At 41.0% G+C, this 21,491-nt stretch overlaps 1 protein-coding gene across 1 annotated transcript in view; it reads left to right on the top strand.

Annotated features, from left to right (window-relative positions):
• TECTA (tectorin alpha) overlaps nucleotides 1-21,491 on the top strand; it is a 141,505-nt gene that overhangs the window by 47,306 nt on the left and 72,708 nt on the right. The window contains exons 7-9 of the mRNA XM_052652972.1: nucleotides 13,386-13,450; nucleotides 16,626-16,759; nucleotides 19,672-19,959. Of these exons, the coding sequence (XP_052508932.1) occupies nucleotides 13,386-13,450; nucleotides 16,626-16,759; nucleotides 19,672-19,959 (487 nt within the window). The remainder of the gene's footprint in view (nucleotides 1-13,385; nucleotides 13,451-16,625; nucleotides 16,760-19,671; nucleotides 19,960-21,491) is intronic.

Below are 21,491 nucleotides of genomic sequence, written 5' to 3' on the forward strand. Positions count from 1 at the left end.
GAGTAAAGTATAAGTGTCAAAACTTCAGATTTGCCTCCAAGTTATGTTTTTTGCACAATTGTATTTAAAGCACTTCTCTTTAAAAGGTAGTCCTTACCTGCTCTGACCTCTTTTGGCTTGTTCTTCTGTTCCCTTGTTAATCAGTGTGGTCTCTTTCTTTGATATATGTTTTTCTGGATCCACTGCATTTACCGATGGGAGACTTGAGAAGGACTTAGTGCCACTGGGGCAGCAAGTGTGCACATGAAGTATTTTTCAAAGAATGTAATTGTCATCTGATTGCATTTGACCCTTTGACCTTTGTTACATGATTCCATCGCTTCTACAAACTCTTAGATTCTCACGAAATGTTTAGATGACTCTTGTAAAACCCTTCTCAGATACAAAGTTGTGTTTATTATTGCTACTTTTTCAGTCATCCTAGGCCACAATAGCAGGTGTTTATTCTCTTTAATGCACTTCAGGTTCAGTATCTGTAAAGCCTTTGACCCAGGATTGCTGGGTCAAATCTACATTCACCGTAATGTTGAAGGTGGAAACCAAAGGGTTTAGGAAGATGAATGAGGCCAGCTCTCCTGCTGCTGCAAACTTTATCTTTCAAAATCATAAAAATGAACAATGGAGATCCAGGTGGGGTATAGACAAGAATAATTATTTTGCAATCACATTTTCCTGACAGATTTTTGGAGGTGGGAAAAAGTGTGGCAACAGTGTCATGACGATTAAAACTGTGGGTGCTTTGTGTACGTGCGTGTGAGTGCAAATGAGTATGAGAGAGAAACAGTGTAATTGAGCCCATCGCTTTTGTCAGCCTGGGAAACAGATGAGCTCTTATTTTTTAAGGTTGTATGACCCACGACTGTCTCACAGCAAAAAGCAGAGCGAACACCTGTGTTACGCTTTAATCATCAGTGAAATAGTAACAATTAATAAGATATTTTATATATGACAAAGTTTTATGAAAATGCTTTTTTACTATTAGAGACTTGTTCCTTCTGCTGTTACAGAACACAGTGCCCATCAGCTGCAGGCGTAATTCTCCAATTACACAGTTGCATGTCAAGGGAACTTCTCATTTAACTCAATGGCCGTGGGTATTTGGGGGACATAGTAATTGATGGTTCTAATAATTGCTAAATGATTTTTGATTGAGGCAAGATCTAATGCAATTATCACTCTTTTAGAGTTACAGAACAGAAGTAAATGAGAAAAGCTGTTTGAGCATGTATACATGTAGACTTATTTGGGTAGCTGAGTAAAGATGCTGCTCTTGAAATAAAATTGGTGCTGTGTAGACACTTGTAACCAAAATTATTTTTATAACAGGCCAAAAAGAAGGAGAAGAGAGACCATGGATTTTTGAGTCAACAAGTTATGCATAATTGATTGTAGCTTATCTGTGTTTTAATGTTAACTTCATCCAGATTCAGCGAGAGCATATCATTGACATTTATGAAGCAAAGTTCTGTCATAGCCAGTATTACAGATAATGTTGCTACAGACACAGTGTATAGAACATACCTTTTCTAAAATAGAAATTCTTTTCAGTTATGAAAAAGGAAAGGAGAAATAAAAGAAAACCAAGTCAAAACTGAGGCGTCCTTTTCATGTGGGCATGGAGCTGCTGAAACCACAGTGGAAATAAATTTTTGAATTTGAATTGTTGAAATATCCCACATTGCGTTAAAAAAAAAAAGTTCAGAGTCATGTATCTTTTTTTCTTATTGAAAGTTTCTATTGTTTCTGTAACCTATTGCCACAGTGACTGTAAATACCTAAGAAAGCAGATATTATGTAACCCTTGTTCCTTTAAGACCTTTTGGTGAAAATAAGCCCAAAACACGAGCTGTATGTAACAGAGCCAAATGTTATGATGCTATGTTTTAAAAGTTTGTTTCCTTAAAAAGAATGGAAAGTTCAGTTCCAACCAAATGTTTCAGCTATGTTGCTAAATCAGCAGTGTTATGAACAGGGACGACTTGTTACACCAGTAACTCGTCACCATTTGAGGCACGCAGGTGACAGGTTTTAGGAGCCCATGTGTTGAGGGTGGCTTGCTCCATGCGAGGTGCTAGGCTCCAGGGCAAATAAAACAGAATGCAGAATAACCGATTGTTCTAAGCAATGTCCTTTCCATTGATGAATTTGACTTTTCCGCTCATTTCATGTTGGATTGCAAATGCAAACCAACTGCTTCCAAGAACACCCAGAAGCTCTCTGTGTTACCAGGTGTGTTGTGAACACTCTATTTTTCATAGGTGCTTCCTTCGAATATGTATCCACTGTAGTGATGGAGAGGGACTGGACTCTCTCAGGCTCTTTACTTGCCAGTTGTCTCCTGCAGTTAATGGAAATATATATATTTTATTTTAGAATATAATTTAAACATGAAGGTCTATTCTTTGCACTTTTTATTAATATATATAGAGAGAGATAATCTTTAAAAAAATTAAAAATCCAAGTCCACTTTCTCTTTGTGTTCTGATTTTTTTTTTTCCTGGAGTTGTGTTGTCAAAGTACGTTTATTTTTATATATCAAAAAGTCGATGATAGTGCTCTGGTTGAGTCCTCTGGGGAACTGGGCCTAAGTTGGTAAGAATCTGATCAGCTTAAGAAATTTAGTTAGTCTGTTGTCAAAATTAGAGATTAAAGTTGCAAAACAAAGAATTCATAGGAAATATTACTTTTTTGTTAGCAAAGTTTTATACTTCTAACATGCTCTTTTAAAAATAAAAACCCATCTTTGAGATATTTGGCATCCCCCTTTTTGAATAAGAATCTCATTTAGGTGAATTAAGCTTTTGTGACAGTGTTCCAAAGGACACTTCTTTCCTTTGAAAATAATTTTGTATAAGAATTAGAGTTTGGGCACTGAACTATATCTGCTTATCAATAATTTCTCAGTGATCTGTTATGAATGAACCTTGTACCAAGAATTGAAGTCCAAGTACTATGTATACTTTGTTACTATATTTAGAAGACAGTATCTGTTAAATTTTTTCTCAGTTGTTCAGAAATGCAGAAGTATCATGATCTGTTTAAGATTATTTCTACCTCAAATTTCAAAAAATTGTAGTTTTAACCTCTGAGCTAAGTTCTATTTAACTAGTATTTATTATGAGCTTCTCCGAGTTCTTACACGGGAGATGTATGTCAAGACGCCCATTACCCCACTGGACTGAACAGCACTGTAACTTCTAACAGTTGTTAGAATACATGTAAAACAAGAAGGTTAACCTTTGAAGTCCTGTTTGTCTTTCCAACTCTTCTCTGGAAAAGAAGTTATCTGTGTTCTCCAACTTAGAATTTCAGGATTCAAATTTAGCCAGATAACCTTTAAAAACATAGGTCATGATAAATATTAACATAATTTCATCTAATGTTAAGTTTTTAATGTAACTTGAGATTTAGGAATTGAGTTAATACATGAAGGGGATAACATACCATATTATATCTCCTTAAAATATAATGAATTTCTGTATCCTTCAAAAATTTGAGAATAACTGTAAAAATGTTTAGGGTTTTTTTTTTTTAATTGATCTATTGAAGTATTCAAATACATGTATTTGCCTAGACCTATGAGTATAATATACGTGAACATCTTATGCTTTTCTTCAATGTAGTTTAGGCCCCTGAGCAATTTGCATTCTATTTTAAGGCACATATATCAAGAGAGGAGTAACAAACTCATAATCCAAGAGGCTGCTGCTGCTGCTGCTAAGTCACTTCAGTCATGTCCAACTCTTTGCAACCCCATGGACTGCAGCCTACCAGGCTCCTCCATCCATGGGATTTTCCAGGCAAGAGTACTGGAGTGGGGTGCCATTGCCTTCTCCAAATCCAAGAGGAAGATGAGACAAAAGTAGAGAGAGTTCTAGGTTATGTTAATCAGTGCCAGGGATCCAGGCTTATAATTTTCATCCTCATATTTCTTCTAAACACTAACAATGAGCACTTCTTATCAACCAGGGCCCAACCTAGGTGCTCTACCTGTATTAAAGCCTTTTGGTGTTCATGACATCCCTATGGTTCAGCACTATTATTTATCTCCACCTTCTTAATCATGAGGCACAGAGAGGCTGAGTAACTTGCCAAAAGTTACACCGTAGATAAATGACACTAGAGCCAGGATTCAAACCCCAGAGATTTGGCTGCAGTTGACAGCTGTACTATAGTACTTGCCACTGAAGTTCTCCTTCGTAACCCTACACACACACACCGTTATTGTTAATCTTTGTGTTTCACTAAAACACTAAAATGAGATAGCCCTCAATATTCATTTACTAAATTGAGTTGCTCTATATAAAAAATCACTGATGTGGCTGGTGGCTCTAAATCCAAATTGGAACTTGTCCTCACGCCCCTTGCAGAATTGTGACACTGTGATTGGTATGTTCCTGTTGGCCTCTTTTGCTCTTCTGGGAGGAGCCACAGTGAATGCTCGTCATGGGTGCTATTGACAAGGATAAATGAACCCACAATATGATGCTGGACACTGATAATTTGCTTTTCAAGCTGAGGACATTCTAGAGCCTTAAAACTGCTTCAGTGAACAGCCCAAGGTGAGACAAGTCACTCAGTTTTGACTTTGACTTTTATTAAGGAGACATCTGTGTTCAAAGGAACTTAGACTTGATGTTTATGGGTGTGAGGGGAGGGGAAGAAACAGTAATCTAATGGAGTTTGTATCAAATGTTTTGTTCCGGTAAAGGAAGAGGCTGTCCCTGCTATTGTTCCTCTCTGAAATTAAAGACAAAGCCTTGTGAGGAATATAAATATTTATTACAAAGTAGAGGAGGCAGTTTATTATGATCTGTGAGATCTAAATATGCCCCAAAATTGCAACACAATTTCAGTTTACCGAGTCTTTCACAGACTCTTCATCCTTGAATGCTTCTTAAGTCACTATAAGTAACACAACTAAGGTGTTAAATAAATAAGAATGAGAATCAGAGGAGGCAGACATTAAAGAATATAGGCTAAAGAGTAAAAAAATTTTTCTGAACTACCTGATACATTTGAGAGCAGATATAAGCTTTATTCCACTATTAGAGAATACAACTAGGACATCATGAATAGCTTTGCTTGTGTTAAAATTTTGTTTGGTGTATATTTCAATGTTTACGAAAATACATCTGTTAAAAGTCATTTATATTTCATTTTTAAATAGAAAACATTCACGATTCAAAAGTCAAACAATACAAAGAAAGCATACATTGGAAAATGCCACTCTAACCCTGTTCTCCATCTTTTATTAGTTTCTTGTGTGTCTTTGCAGAGTTAACACAAATAATGTCAAATGAGAATGTATATTCTATTGATCCCTTTTTATCCAGCAAAGTTAGCATATACCATCATGCACCTTGTTTTTTTTCACTTAAAATCTACCTTAGAAATCCCTCTGTAACACCATATACAAAATGATCTTGTGCTTTGTCTATAGTATTATCATCAACCCACTCCAGTCTTCTTCCCTGAAAAATCCCATGAACAGGGGAGCCTGGTGGGCTACAGTCCATGGAGTCGCAAAGAGTTGGAAAGGACAGAGTGCCTGAGCACAGAACGCATATAGTATCCTATTTTAGATGTGATTCATAATTTATTTGACCACACCTAATTTTTACAATTTTTGAGTGTGCCATGTAGCATGCGGGACCTCAGTTCCCCAACCAGAGATCGAACCCTCACCCCTTGCTTTGGAAGCACTAAGTCTTAACTGACTACTGGACCACTAAGGAAGTTCCTGATCAATACCTTATTGATAGACATTTCAGTCTTTCTTTACTCTCCCAATCTCCCTCCCTCCCTCTCTCTCTTTTCTACTTTTTTCAGTTTGCTGCAGTAAAAAGCATACATTCTTTTACATGTTTGAAATAAAACTGTAGAATACATTCCCAGAAGTGGGATTTCTAAATCAAAGGTCAGAAAGTGAAAAAGTGAAAGTCGCTCAGTCTACCCAACTAACTGTTTGCGACCCCGTGGACTGTAGAGTCCATGGAATTCTCCAGGCCAGGATACTGGAGTGGGTTGCCATTTCCTTCTCCAGGAGATCTTCCCGACCCAGGGATCAAACCCAGGTGTCTTGCATTGCAGTCAGACTCTTTAACGACTGAGCTATGAGGGAAACCCCCACAGTACTTTTGGTGGATGTCGCCAAATTGTTCTCCACTGGAGTTACATAAAAGAACTTTTTTTTTCCTTCTGATTTTATTACTTGTCACATCCTGCAAAGTCAAAGATTTTACTGATCTTGGGCTTGATAGTAATTCCTGGTTAGGGCAATCAAGATGGGATTCTTCCCAATTAGGCATGCAGATCTAGCCACTTGAATTCAACACACAAAGGATTTGCATGAGCCATAGAAATTGTCTGTCTTAGGAGCTATCTTTCCTTGGAATCTGCAATTGTTAAATCACTGATGAGTGAGATTTCACTTCTACTGGAGATGGTATATGTACTATTCATCCTTAACAATGTGCCAGCATTTGTTTCAGCCGAGTGCCCTTGAAAAGTGATAGACAAATAGCCCTAAAACCCTCTGTTTATTGTCTGCAGTAAGCTTTAATCAGAACTGCTTCTTTCCAACCAGTGAAATTCTAAGAAGAACTACTTGGTGAATAGGGAATACAAAGTGTCTTCCCCCAATCCCTTTTCAACTTTATTGCTAATGTGCTAGCAAGGATGTTAGAATAAGACTGGTTGTGGGGGTCTTTTTTGGTTATGTTGGTCTACTTAGAATTATCTATTACAAACTGCTTGCCTAGAGATAAATTCTAGAGTTATTTTCAGAAAATATCTGAGTCCTTGTTTAAGTTTCAGAGCTGAACATCTTTTATTATTGAGATCTTAGATCTAGAAAGTCTTGCTAGTTAGCTAATAAACATTAATGTCATTCCATGTGATCTTCCAAGAGTCAGTGCCTTTTTTCTCATAATTAAGAGTTCAGTGTCTAGACTAAGATCAGCACAAAAAGAAAAATGTTTGTTTAGTCACTAAATGGTGTCCGACTGTTTTGCAACCCCAGAGACTGTAGCCTGCCAGGCTCCTCTGTCCATGGGATTGCCCAGGCAAGAATACTGGAGTGAGTTGCATTTACTTCTCCCAGGGATCTTCCTGACCCAGGGATCGAATACAAGTCTCTTGCTTGGCAGATGGATTATTTACTGCTGAGCCACCAGGGAAAACTTCCCACCAAAAAAAAAGAAAATTACTTGGAGGTAAATAATATTAATTCTTTAAAAAGACAGGTTCTAGAGCATCTGTGCTACAATTTAAACTCCTAATGCTTCCAGCTTACTGTTACAAAATGATTATCATGATACTACTAAATATGAAAAATTTTAGAAATATGACAGGTTTTTAAACGTTTTGCTCTTAAGATGGAAAAACTAACAGACTGCATGAGAACCAATTTTATGAAAGTTAACCCAGGTGTATAAGAACAATGATTCCAAGACAGTAAGAGAAACAAGCTTCGAGGTGCAGCGTTCTTGAGAACTTTCCATTGTGAACATCTCTACTATCTAGGAGGTCGTCACAAGCATAATTGCTCATGAATCAGCTCCTCCGTTTCAAGGACTCTGCTGTGACTAACCACCATTTTCAGGGAGAACGTTAAGCAGAACATTAGATGAAGAGACTTCCCTGCTGGTCCAGTGGTTAAGACTCTGCCTTGTAATGTGGGGGATGCAGGTTCAATCCCTGGTCAGGGAACTAAGATTCCCACATGCCAAGGAGCAACTAAGCCCACGTGCCACAACTAAGACCCGACCCAGCCGAATAAACGAATAACCTTAGACATAATCACCTTGTCAAGCTAGATCTAGGAGGCTGAAAGTTAATCCATCGATGGATAAGTGGTAGAAACAAATGCACTGCAGAAATATGTGGCATCTCCATGGCGTATGGAGGCTGCAGAATGATCAGTTGCAGAGGGCTAGTAGATTTATCCAAGGCATCAGTGTCACAGATTCAGCTGTCTGGGAAGCAGATGCTAAGGTGCAGGGAGGAGTGCAGAAGGCTTCTTGGGGAATTACACCCATGAAGGAAAAGTGGGAAAGAAGCATGCGGCAGCAGAGGGCATCGCACTGTGCCGTGGACCTGACACGGTCTCCAAGCCCAATACGATGCTCTGGAGCAAAGAGTGCCTATGAGTCTCACTCAGGTCCTTTATACCAAAGCTTTTCTCAGTCATGGATGGAGGAACACCAGAACATAACTTGAGCTTGAGCACAGATGCCGACACCAGAGGAGCCAGCCATTGGAAGCTGTCAGCTAACCATACTCTGTTGCTTCAGAGCATCCTTTTCTGTAAGGTGGATCTGAGTGGTGCACATCTGTACAGACCACGGTCCACCCCATGCCGTGTGTAGGTGCAGTTCTCCTTCCATGGTCAGGGCCAGCTCTTCGGACTTCTCTTCCTGAGGGGAACCTCAGAGAGCGGAGATCAGAGGAGTAAACTCTGGCCCCTGCAGTGGGTTTCAGGCCCGTGACCGGAACCCATCATCTCCCTCTTCCACCATCCATTCTATCCCCTCTGCAGGTCTCAGTGGTTTCCCTTGTGGTTTCTCCCAAACTCTAATTCCTGAGGAGTCTGAATCCCTGGTACCCATATGCTGCTCAGGCTTAGGTTGCTGTGCTTGTCCATCACAGTCACAAGCAGCTAAGGGAGTATCCAGAGCTGCCATAAGGTATCACCTGAGTTCCACACACCTTACCCCTTGGACCTGTCATTCAACAGCAGCCCCACCTCCTCCTGCTCATCAGAGTCAGGGATTCCTGATGGGATGATGGCTCATCTCTCCTGCTAGTGTCTGTCACAGGGAACCCGGAGTACCCAGACGGCATCGCAGCCACAGCTTGCAGTTCAGCAGGACTCTTGTCCTGTCTTCTGGTGAGAGTATGCCCTCTTGGGAACCAGGATGTCAAGCTCCGCGCAACCTAGAGACGAGGCGTTGGGAGCCAAGAATCCTTGGGAGTGGTCACAAGTGGGGCTACTCCTGTTTCCGCACTTTGGTACCTGGACCCGTGGGTCCTCCTCTTGGGGCGCTGCTCCAACCTGTGGCTTCTGCTGTAATTTTGGGCGCACACTGTCACATCCCTTTTCTCATAAAGTAGGTTCTCTAGTCAGATGCTATTTTATCTGGAATTCTATGCCTGTGGACGTCCAACATGTTCATTCTTCTGAGACTTTTAATTCCTTCTTCTGCCATCTGTCCCAGTAATTTGGGCATTTCAACCTCTGTGTGTGTGTGTATACATATATATGTATGTATGTGTATATATACATATGTGTACATGTGTATACATATATGTACATATATGTATATATGTGTAATATATATAGGGATGGATAGATGTATATGAATTCTTGTTTCTCAGTCATGTCCGACTCTTTGGGATCCCATGGACACTAGATCACCAGGCTCCTCTGTCCATGGAATTTTCCAGGCAAAAATACTGGAGTGGGAAGCCATTCCCTTCTACAGAGGATGTTCCTGACCCAAGGATTGAACCTGGGTCTCCCATACTGCAGGCAGATTCTTTACCATCTGAGCCACCAGGGAAGCCCAGTTATTTATATATAAAATCCTAATACATAAAATTGTGTACACAAGTACAGGGTTTTCCCAATTAGACCCTGATTTCGGCCTAATAGAGCTGCCTCAGTTGAAGACTTGATATTGTCTGTCACCTCACCTAGGTTCTCTCGAGCAAAATTGCCCGTTAGAGGAGTCCTGCTTTGGGTGCAAAGTGACGAGGCCGTCGCCCTACCACGTGGCCCAGTCACTGGCAGGGAGTCCCGTGGCTCCAGCAGTGAGGCTGAGGCTGAAGGAGCTCCCAGCTCGAGGCTTGCAGCCTGCCACACTTCTCACCGCATTATTTCAAACTAGCTCAAATCTATTTCTTTCACAAAAGGTGTAAGAAACTTAAGAAAACGAAACAAAAACAGTCAGCATATAGGGCTGACTCTGTATTTAGGAACTTAGATGTTTTGTTTTGTGTTTTGTTTGAACTGTCTTTCCTCCTGCCTAAAAAGCAGCATCCATCTATGCCTTCTTTGTAAAAAACAAAGTGTCTTGGGTTACTGGCTCCAAGCCACGCCCACACCACCTTAGGTCTAAATCTTGTCGAATCTTGGCTCACTTCACCCCTTCAACAAAATAAGTCCCCCTGCCGACAGGCATAAAAAGAGATTTTTCTCATTTTTTTCCCCTTCTGTGACCACTGAGTGTACACTTGAAATACACACTCACTGACTGGCTCTCCAGCCCAACCAGTGATATATCAGCCCCGTCTGCTCTCAGGCACCTGACTTGCTCACACCCAGAGCCAGCCACTCTGAGCCATGCATACTGCCATCTTCTGTATCTGGTTAAACCCAGGAGTGGTCCTGCCTCAAGAAGGACGAAGCATTTAATATGGATCAAAAGGCTAAACACAAATGCCCCTGAGTGCACGAAGAGAGAAGACCAAAACAGTTATGCCACTAGGAGTTGCTAAAGTAGAACCAACTATTTTGCTTCATGACATTTAGATTGACTACAGGACTAACACCTTAATAAAGACTGGGCAAGGAAAATGCTTTTCAAGGTGAGTCTTGGATTTGAGTTAATTTTACTGGGAACAGACACCCCCAAAGTCAGACTTTCTGTTCTATAAATATGTGCCTTTTAGAGAAAGATAGATAGATATTTGACACATCTGAAAGTAAATATATATGGAGAGTAGGGTAAAAACCCTACTGAATTACCACAGGATATTGGAAAAAGTATATGTTGACTAATTTAGACTGAAACATCAGTTCCCCAAACCTCTTGTCCATTTTAGGACAACATACTGAAAACTGGAGTTATGTCTTTTGACACAGTTGGCATTTAAATGTCTGGTCAGAGATAAATTTGGAGCAATTTTAAATTCCTATTAATTTACAGAGAGTTTTTCCCTGCTACATTCAAATGATTTCCTTTTTTTAAAACAAGTCTCACTTTAATAATTTTGGATAATAAACTTCGTTTCTGCCTTAGCCAATGTTTCTCATTCTGCATCAACAGAACTGGAAACGGTTTTAGCCTTGTTCATGATGTTTAAATACCTAGAACAAAATTTCATCAGGAGGGGTTCTATCTCCCCCACACCCTCTGAGGACCCTCACTGGGCGTTTCTGGAGGTTTTCAGAGCCTTTGATTTTTCCCTTGTGAAAGATCATGCCTCACGCAGCTTACCTATTCCCTGGCCTAATCCTCTACCCTGGGGTGAATCAGAGAAAGTGGCAGGAATAAAACCTAGAAAATTTTGAGAGCATTTCTTTAAATACTTCATGCATACCTGTGAAAATACAGAGTAGAGTCTATCAGTGGCAATTGTTCAAAACCAGAGAGACAAAAAAAGCCTTTAGTAGCAAACCAGCTTCATTTAAATGTTGGAGGCAGCAGCTTTGTTTGTAGTTTTAAAATCATGCTGGTGGATGCTAATTCTGTAACATTATACAGTTCTCTTTTTTTGGGTACAAAGGTAGAAGGGGGGGTTTCTTTTGTGTTTTCAGTGCAAAGTGATTCTGATCAGAAAGGACCAAGGTTTCAGCTCCAAGTAACTGACATTTCCATCTGAATCTACTTTTTTTTTTAAGGGGTGGGAGTGGGGAGGGGGGCAGAAAAAGGTCTAGTTTTTCAGGAAAAGAACCTCTCTACGCAATCCTGTAACTGATCTTTAGATTTACTTTTCCTTAATCAATAGGAAAAAAAACTTGATTGCAACTCAACACTTACCTGACTCTAGCAGAGGACTAACTGAATTTTTGGTTTTAAGAGAAGGGGATTCAGACATCATTTCAGGAATCAGAAATAATTGGCAGCAAGTGGGGGAGAACTGACATAAATTCTTGTTTTACCTAATTTTTTCTGGGTTTACCAAGATTTGGCTTAATATTTCCGACTCAATTCCTCCAGTCCCTGCCGAACAGGTTAGTGACATTTTTCATAAATACAAATATTTAAATGAATCCTCCTTCCTGCTCTCTGAACTCTTTCCCTAAGGACTTCAGTCTTAAACCTGCCTGACATCTCCTTCTGCTAAAAACTGTGTGTGATCTCTGCTGAAGTCTTAGTCACGTTTTCAGCAAAACTGACGAATATTTATGGTGTGCTTGAGATTTCAATGCATGTGCTTGACAGCTGAAGATTTACAATAAAACTCACAGAGGAGGTTCACTGATTTTTCCTTGGAAGTTTGGCTGATGAATTGTGATAGCTTCCAATAATAAGGGAAGGGTTTTTATTTTTAAGAATGCTGCCGGGAGCAAGCTTCAGGGTTTCCTCTGCACTCGCTTCGGTTCCAGGTGTATGTATAACTGGGAGCTTGCATTTTAGCTTTACAGAGCGGCACAGACTGTCCAAGGGTAAAGCCACCGGTTCAACGGATTGTAACTAAAATGAAAACAAGTTCACTTCTGTGATGTTCTTTCTCTAACTAATTTGCTACGACTAATGACTTGCTTTTGTACTGGATTCTATTTTTATCGTAATTTCAAAGAGCCGTCCTGACATGATTCTTTTTTTGTTATGTGTCTATTATTTATTTCACATTTGGATGGTCAGTGGACAAGAGTCTTATACTGCCCGTGACTCTGGTCAGCACTTCAAAATGATGGACTGGCTCCATACTTTAGAGAAGGGGATGCGTGTGCACGCTTAGCTGTGTCCAGTTCTTTGCAACCCCATGGACTGTAGCTCTCCAGGCGCCTCTGTCCATGGAATTTTCCAGGCAAGAATACTGGAATGGGTTGCCATTTTCTCCTCCAGGGGATCTTCCCAACCCAGGGGTCGAACCCGAGTCTGCGGCGTCTCTTGCATTGGCAGGTGGACCCTTTACCACTGAGCCACCCTTCGAGGAGGGGACAGCAAACTCTAAATCCTCCTGCCTGTAGGACCACCTGTGCTTTAACTGACTTTTATTGGATCTTGAATGAAAGCTGTTGTGATAATGAGATAGCCTGGTCTCACAGAGGATGGATGTCTGTTCTAGAGACCCACCAGGCATCTTTAGAGTGAGGTGCTGGTTTTCAGGGCTCTAGTAGCTGGAGCGGAGATGCCTTTCCTTACTGGTTGTTTGCTAATTGATTCTATATAATTTCCTGACAATTTAAGTGATTCATTACACTTCCAAACTGCTTCTCATTGGGGAATCTAATTTGTCCACAAAGTATTGAACTGCAGAGGCCCCACCAGCATCCAGGGCACTTCAGCCTTACTCAGAACTGTTGCTGCTGTTATGTGAATGCTCTATGACGGTTGTGATGTATCTTGGGATTTGCCACCAAATGCACCTGGTGTTCTGTTTACTCTGGCAAGCTGGGGATTTTTTTCTTTTTCTTTTTAAAATTCCAGGATGAATTATTCATCATTACTTAGAATTTGGGTCTCTTTCATCTTCGCACTTGTATGGCACCAAGGTGAGTACTACAAAATTCCATAAAGCTCGTGATTAGCACTCTCTTGAATTTATAAAGAGACGCTTTTGTTGGAGCCATAATTGTCAGGGCAGGTGTACATGTGTCTACTGTTATAACAAGAAAAATGTAAACTAAATTCTCTTGTCAAGGGCAAAATATATTAACTTTGAATGATGTTCACTTACATCCCTACTTTTCCTTATTTTACTTGGAACACAATTTGCTTATACCAGGTTGCCCCATGTAAATGGAGTTGGTCTTTAAGATAATGCAAATTATTTTCATTAAAAGTATATAGGGTTGGTGCATGTGCACCCTGTCCCTGATGACTGATTCCAAGGAAGGCATTGAACTGGTGGCACAAACTTAAAAAAAAAAAAACACTTATTTAAACCAAAATCAGAAAAGTTCAATGACATTAATGTCAGTGACTTGAGTCTCAGTGACCATTTACAATGGCCAAAAATCTAAAACTGCAAGTGAAATAAGAAAATTATTCCCCTCCGTGATTTCTCTTTTTTCTCTATGTAGCATTGCCTGGAGTAGGTAAAAGATTGCATGGATTTCTTTCTACAGTTTTTGAATTTTAAACAAGAAACGTAGGAAAGTTTATATTGATTTGAAACGTTCCTGACTGAAATTCTAGAGCGTCTGTCTTGGTTTTGTTTGTTTAGTTGAATGGACACATGACCACAAGTCTGAGGGAACAGGTTTATGAGGCGTGTGGAGCCCTACCATTTTTCTAGGGTTGGATAAACTTAAGCAGCAATATCGGGCAGGCCATGGTGTGAAACCCCACAATAATGAGTCCCTCTGCCCCTCACCTACTGCTGCACTAAGAAAGTATGTCTTATTTGTTGGGGGAAGAAAACTCCTGGAAACATAGTTATGTTTACTGTAAATTCCCTGCTTAAGATCAGCACGAATAAGGAGTTTTCTTTTATTAACTCTGATGCTGTCAATAAGCCATGCTGTTAACAAGTCATATTTTTATAATGGTAATGACTTTAAAGTGGAAATTACTGTAGTTTAAACCTACTCTCTTTTATTAAACATCTTTTTTTTCATTCAACAAGTATTTGCTACGTACTTGCAATATTAGATATCCTGAATCTTTGTATTCTTATATTGAAAAAATTTAATTGTCCGTTCTTTTCCTGTCTAAAATCATGAACTAGTTAGGATCACTCATGAAGAAAGGACTCTTGCAAATTTGCATTGCCTTTGGAGCAGAGAGAGAAGTTAGAGACAGTCTCTCTGACCATAGTTTTCCATCTCCTCCAAGAGGGATGAGGAGTTTCCATTTCCTTGGCAGCTCAGCCAGTGCTGCCCTGAATACAAATTACTCTTTCCATTCAAATGATTACAATTCAGTGTGAATCGGGCCTTTATTTACACTTAGGTGTCACTCCTAAAAAGTTCCCCATGAAGGATAAATCCATAGCAAGATTTGATTTATTATTATTATTAATTTGAGAAAGCTCATTACCCTTCAAATTTAATAAGTACCTATATAGAATTCTATGATAAGGATTGCAAAGAAATTTTTTAAAAATTCCTCCCTTCTAAGAATTTGGAGTTTGTTATGTCTATGTAATTATGACTGTTAGAAAAGAATCCTTTCTTGTCTACTGATTGTGACACTAAATAAAGCTGAGAGCTCCTGTGATGAAATTAATTATAGCACCTCTGAAAGCTCCTTCCTTTGGCTAGCTTTGCAGCGACTTCTGCAGGCTGGCGTTCACTAACGACCAGACTCCTTTTCCCCGGTTTCCTCTTATATTAACCCTTGGCAACAGAGGCGCTCTTCCTCCAGGCAGACGTCCTGGAATTCCCTTCCTCAGGAGGAGAGAAGCTGGCACCTGGCCTTGCTGAGTGGCTTTCTGGTCACTCTGTCTCTGTCTTCCGTGAACTGCTGTCTGCCCACGAAAAGACTCCCAGAGGAGCAGGGCAACCATCGGCCAATTGCTCTTTAGCCTATCGACTCTATCAACACAGAGCAGACACTTTTCCAAGGAGGGCCCCCCTCCACCCAACCTGAGGATGGGGTGTCAGCCTCTGGATTGTGGCCATCAGGTACCCCATGAACTGTCAGCAGAAGCCCCAAATGGATGCACTGCTGTCCCTGGAAACTAACACACAGTTTTAGAACATGGAGGAAAAGATGGTGTCCTATTGCTCTATTTCCATCCAGGCAGAGAAAAAGTATTAGTGGAATGTAATTAATTAATGTAATGTAATCCCAAATGTAGATTAGTTCACACAAGCCATTGGACCTGATCGTTGGTAATGAAGACCCTAGAGAAGCTGTCTAATTTCTATGAACTGGGCCACCCTTTGCAAGAGTTTGGATGAGAAATTTGAGAAATAAGCCAAGTTGCCAGGAGAGGTGGTGACAGGGTTGCAGGAGGTGAGGTGTATGTGTCTGCGTGATGACTCTCACCTTTGACCAGGGTGATAAGTCAGATCCCCCAGCCTCCTCTCCAAAGAACTCACAGAAGCCCAACCTCCTGTGCCCCAGAGTATCCCGTGTCTGGCTTTGTAAACAGGAGCCGGGCAGGGAGCCTTCTCACGGGGCTGGAGCTCAATCAAGGTCATTCACGGGCCACTTACTACAAACCCTCTCCTCCCACCCTTGTCCCAGATCCAGCTATTGTCTGTTTCCTCTGGGATCTGCTATCTTCTCCTATTGTGCAGTGGGAAGAAGGGGACTCCTTTCAGGAAAAGCCTTGATAGTAGAATTCTTGAGCTAGGAGAGAATTTCAGAGCCACCGGCCACATTCTCTGTACTCTGCCTTCTGATCAAGGATCAAGCTGGCTAAGCCCTGCCAGACCCAGGGGCCCCTCTCAGTGCTCTGAGAGCTCCAGGCAGGGTCAATTTCACAACCTTCCAGCCAATGATAACCATTGCTGTCTCCTAAATGTGTGAAAATATAGAATGAAGCAGGAAGTGATTTCTCTTAAGGAGAAACATCATCACTTCCATGCTCCTCTTTCCGGAGGCAGAAGATCACGCACTGTGTCCAGCTGAGGTTTAGGATAAATAAAAAGCCCACCTGATGTCTGTGCCATTTGTAACTTACTGGAAGAAGCTGGCTCTAGTGGATGGGAAGGAAGCAGCTTGCCTAATAGAGGGGGGATCTGCTGTCTACCTAACCACCCTCTCTCTTGACAGTTCAGCCCAGGGAACTCATGTATCCATTTTGGCAGAATGACACCAAGACCCCTAAAGTGGACGATGGAAGCTCATCTGAGATTAAGCTAGCCATTCCCGTCTTCTTCTTCGGTGTTCCTTACCGTACTGTCTATGTAAGTGAGAAACAACTTAGCTGTTCCTCTACGGCTCTCCCCGCCTTGTTTGTCATTAAGGGAAAGTATTTTAAATACGTTTTTCCAGGGCTCTGGGAATGGAGGATTTATTGGCAGCCCAGATGACGAGTTCTGAGATTTCATAAGCTGATAGCTTTTATGATTAAGGAAGTCAAAGGTATACTTAATGGCTAATGTTCATAGTAGAGGAGTATACAGGGCAATAAATTGCTTTTGTGGGTGATTAAACACCGAAGAGAAGCAGAGGCCCCAATGCCAGGAACATTATTTCTGCCACTAGACAAGATAAGAAGATACAGTGAACCACCAATAGGAATAATCTCATTTTTCTTTCCCTCTGGGGGTGTGAAGAGTTTAGGCATCTGCTCTTCTTAGACTTCCTACCAATTTGGAGCAGAGTCAGAGCAGAGAAGAGGGGTAATCAACTGTTATTTACACGTTGTTTGCAGAATCAGCCACCCTCGAAGGGTCTGAGATCCGCCATAGGGTCTCATTGTCAAAACTGCATAAAGAAATGGTATCATTTGCTGTCAGAGCTCTTCTGGACCTGTGTTCTCAGGTTATTTTTTTTATTTTTTACCACTGGAATTGCTGCTAGTGAGACTACTGCGCATTGACGAAAAGGTTCAGAGCAATCAAACCTGTCTTTATCTTTGGCCTTAAAGAATTGAATGAAGAAAATGAAGATTATATTACATTCCAATTTTTCCTATGTTCTGTCCACTCCAGTACTCTTGCCTGGAGAATCCCATGGTCGGAGGAGCCTGGTGGGCTGCAGTCCATGGAGTCGCGAAGAGTCGGACACGACTGAGCGACTTCACATTCCCTTCTCCCTTTCATGCATTGGAGAAGGAAATGGCAACCCACTCCAGTGTTCTTGCCTGGAGAATCCCAGGGATGGGGGAGCCTGGTGGGCTGCCATCTATGGGGTCGCACAGAGTCGGACACGACTGACGCGACTTAGCAGCAGCAGCAGCCTCCCCGGAGGAAGAAATCAAACTCTGAACACCTCTATCTCTGGTCACCTCTGTGTCTGGGACCTCTGTCTTCTCTGCTTTTTATTAATAGCTCAGGGCTGAGTCCCACCAGAAAACAGTTTCCTCTTCCATTACATCACCCACGGTGCTTGAACTTGCAGCTCTAGCACCACCTGGGCACTTGCTAGAAATGTCACTTATCAGGCCCCACCCCAGACCTATGGAATCTGGGAGGCGGGCAGCAATCTGTGTTTTAACCAACCCTCCAGGGGATTCTGATGCCCGCAAAAGTTTGAGAACCACTGCCTTTAACTATAGAAGATAATCAGAACACATCTGAGTCATCATAAACTTCCTCTCCTAGTTTGTGTGTTTTAATTACACCATTATTTCCTAGAAAACACATTCCTCTGGCATCTTGAAATACCCTTTATGCTCTACTTACAGTATAGCCTCCTTGGTCTGTAACAGGTGATGGTAAGTTTCTGAATATATTGACCTCATTTAAGAGATGAGAGTATTCTCAGGGCTTCCATTCTGGAAGCCTTGGTCTCCTAGACCACTAGCCAAAACACGTGTATTTAGTTAAGCTCCTCTTTCTCCTTCACTGTATTGGGTGACATGGATTCTGAAAAATTCTTGCTTTTGCAGAAGGAGGGTCCTTAATTTGGGGCAGACTTATTTGAGGGCAAATTGTTCCCTGAGTTTCCAGAGTCATATAGTCTTGCTCAAGATTCTAGGTTGTTTGCTGACTTGCAGACAGTTGACTCTCAGTGTCTTTGTAGTTAGGTCTCCAGCTTCCTTTTCAAACCACACACCCTTGCTTCCAAAATAGGGTGATGTACCCATGGCTCAGATACTGATAACTAACCTCTGGGATCTGGATCACCATTAATGTCCATAATATTTCTAATTAATATGAAACTAACAATAGAATATTTCTGTATTGAGGAATTGGAAGGATTCCCATCACTGACATTCCTGCTGTTGAAACTGTACAAGCCCTAGAGTTAAATGAGCTTCATGGGCCAACTTATTGAGCTGCAGACACAGACAGAGGCAAATATTTTACAGATCCTGCTTATGAGTATGCATATTGGCTTGTTACTTGCATAAGGTTGAGTAATTTAGTAAGCTTACTAAGCCATTTACAAATCATGAAGAAATCATTGTAAGATAAGTCATTTACATATTCAGTGTAAAGCTTTTATGTCTCCATTTTGTGCAGAGATTACACAAAGAAGTCCCCAGACTACAAGAGCTATAATGGAATTGGGCTCATCTGTAGATTGTTACCTTGTCCCTTTTCTGGGTACAGAGTGGTTGTGACATCAGTAGAAATCCTTTCAATGTCTCAGAGTGGGATGTGGTTCATCTGAGATCTGAGTTTGATGATGGAGTATTTGATCTATCTTTTACTGACACTCCTCTCTCATCATATGATAGGAATCAAGGTCTAATACAGAGTTCCTTAATTTTTTAATTTAACTTTTTGCTTCCACGTTGGTTTTTTTCTGTCTATTTTGCATCTGTAACTCCAGACCTTCTTTATTGTCCACATAAGCCACTGCCTAACTCAACACACACACACACACACACACACACACACACACACTCATAATCCAGTAGCGTTTGATAAGTGCAAACAAAGACAGGATAGAGAACATGGAAATGAGGCTGATTATTTAAGAAATGAAGCTGACTACAAATTGAAAGTGAAAGGAAACGGATGAGTTTGTCTGGAAGCAAACGAACCTCCTAGTTGAGCAATGGAAGCTGCTGTCTGGAGGTTCTAATTCAGTGGTTTAAATGTTGTTTCCATTCATATGATTAGGTGAACGTCTGTTTTGGTTTATGACTCTGAAATTGTCACAGTCTCAGATCCACTGTGCAAAACCTCTCCTATCTTTGTAGGTCAATAACAATGGAGTTGTTTCCTTCAACGTGCTCGTGAGCCAGTTCACACCTGAATCTTTTCCCCTGACGGATGGGAGGGCCTTCATTGCTCCATTTTGGGCAGATGTGCACAACGGGATTCGAGGCGAGATCTATTACAGAGAGACCATGGACCCTGTCATCTTGAAAAGAGCCACCAAGGACATCAGGAAGTACTTCAAAGACATGGCAACCTTCTCTGCCACTTGGGTTTTCATTGTGACCTGGGAGGAAGTCACATTTTACGGAGGGAGCAGCACCACGCCTGTAATCATTCATATTTCCCATTTCCACCTCATATCCTGAGATCCAATTCTTACCCGTCTTCACTACTCTGACGGAGCCTAATTGTTAGAGCTGAAGAATGTCGGTTTCCTTGAGTTAACTGAGGAGTCTTGCCAACTCACTTTTTAGGAAACAGAGGGAGCTATCACACCTAACCAGTCTGGTCAGCTGTAATAGTATTTCAGAAGCTGTGTGATCTCTGTCGCGAATCATCACAAATGTCTAAAAAGAAGCCCTCCTCACTTTTCTTGCAGTGTGTAGCATTTCTGTTTTGCAGGAGAGTGATTGAGCCACTGAGACCCCTGATGATTAGGGAACAATTAGGAAACCAAAGGTCCCTTTCTATTACCAGAGGCACAAAAGCCTCTCTCCATCAGCTAATTTCCTTTTTTTACCCTTTTTTCGCAAAACCTGATAGGAAAAGGAAAATGGGGTGCCAGTTTTGGGCCAAATGATCTGGCTCATTTTATTATGTTATGACCTTTTTTTAAAAAAAAATTGTGACCGGGGCTAGAATTATTCATCTCTGATGCTAATTGGAGTGGGCAGTTAAAGTGTTTTCATGAATAAAGTTTCAACATCTGCTCAGAAATCCCAAATGAGCAATCAAATAAAAGTCAAATAAGAAAGATGATCACTGGCATTATTATAGAGATAATCAACTTTCTATATAAAAGGACAGAACAGAGTTTTCAGGAAAGCTTGCCATTTGTTTGGGTGACTTTGGCAATGGAGATCTTTGAAGTAGCAGATGGGTCTTCGATGTATAATTTCCAGTAAGCAAAGACACTCAAAAATCTGCCCTTCGCTTTCTTAGGATTGTTTCCAGTTCCATCTGTTTTCCCATTTCCTTGGCGATGAGTCAGTTGTTTAAGGGTGGAAAAGAAACTACTGAGTTGGGGGGGGGGGGGGGTGCGGGTGGAGAGAGAGAGAGAGAAAGGTGAAAAAGGGCTGCATCTGCAGTTTGTAGCTGCCAGGCAGTGAGCACCCTGTCTCTTTGCACCTCCTGACCGGAGCATCGAGACGCACTGTATCACTAAGATGTCCTGGACCACAGAAAAAAACAAGTTTAAACAAGGGATGCATTGGCTAGAAATAACCTCTAAAGAAGCATACATTTCCCTCTGTCATGTTATGGATTGCTAACAACTCCTCGGGTGATGTTTTATGTCCTTAAGTCTCACACCTTACAGTGTTAGAATGCAGGATGCCAGCGATCAATAAATTTTAGTGTCAGTGGGAGAAGAAAAAGAGAAAAAAATGCCCATCAAATGCTGACCACCTTTTTTAAAAAAAAAAAAACTTCCATTGGCAGTAAAAATGGCAAGATAATTTAGATACTTTCTGGTTTGTACTTTGGAGTAAATTTCTAGACTAGGTGAGGACTCTTTCCATGAGGATGAATGAGGGAAAATCTAAGTGCTTTGAGCTCCTGGGAGAGAAAGATGATAAAAATCCTCCAGAGCTGTAGGCATGTCTATCCATCCTTGTCTTTGAAATCTGCCCCCTCTCCT

The sequence above is a fragment of the Budorcas taxicolor genome, chromosome 15, assembly GCF_023091745.1.
Source record: "Budorcas taxicolor isolate Tak-1 chromosome 15, Takin1.1, whole genome shotgun sequence".
Classification (NCBI taxonomy): Eukaryota; Metazoa; Chordata; class Mammalia; order Artiodactyla; family Bovidae; genus Budorcas; species Budorcas taxicolor.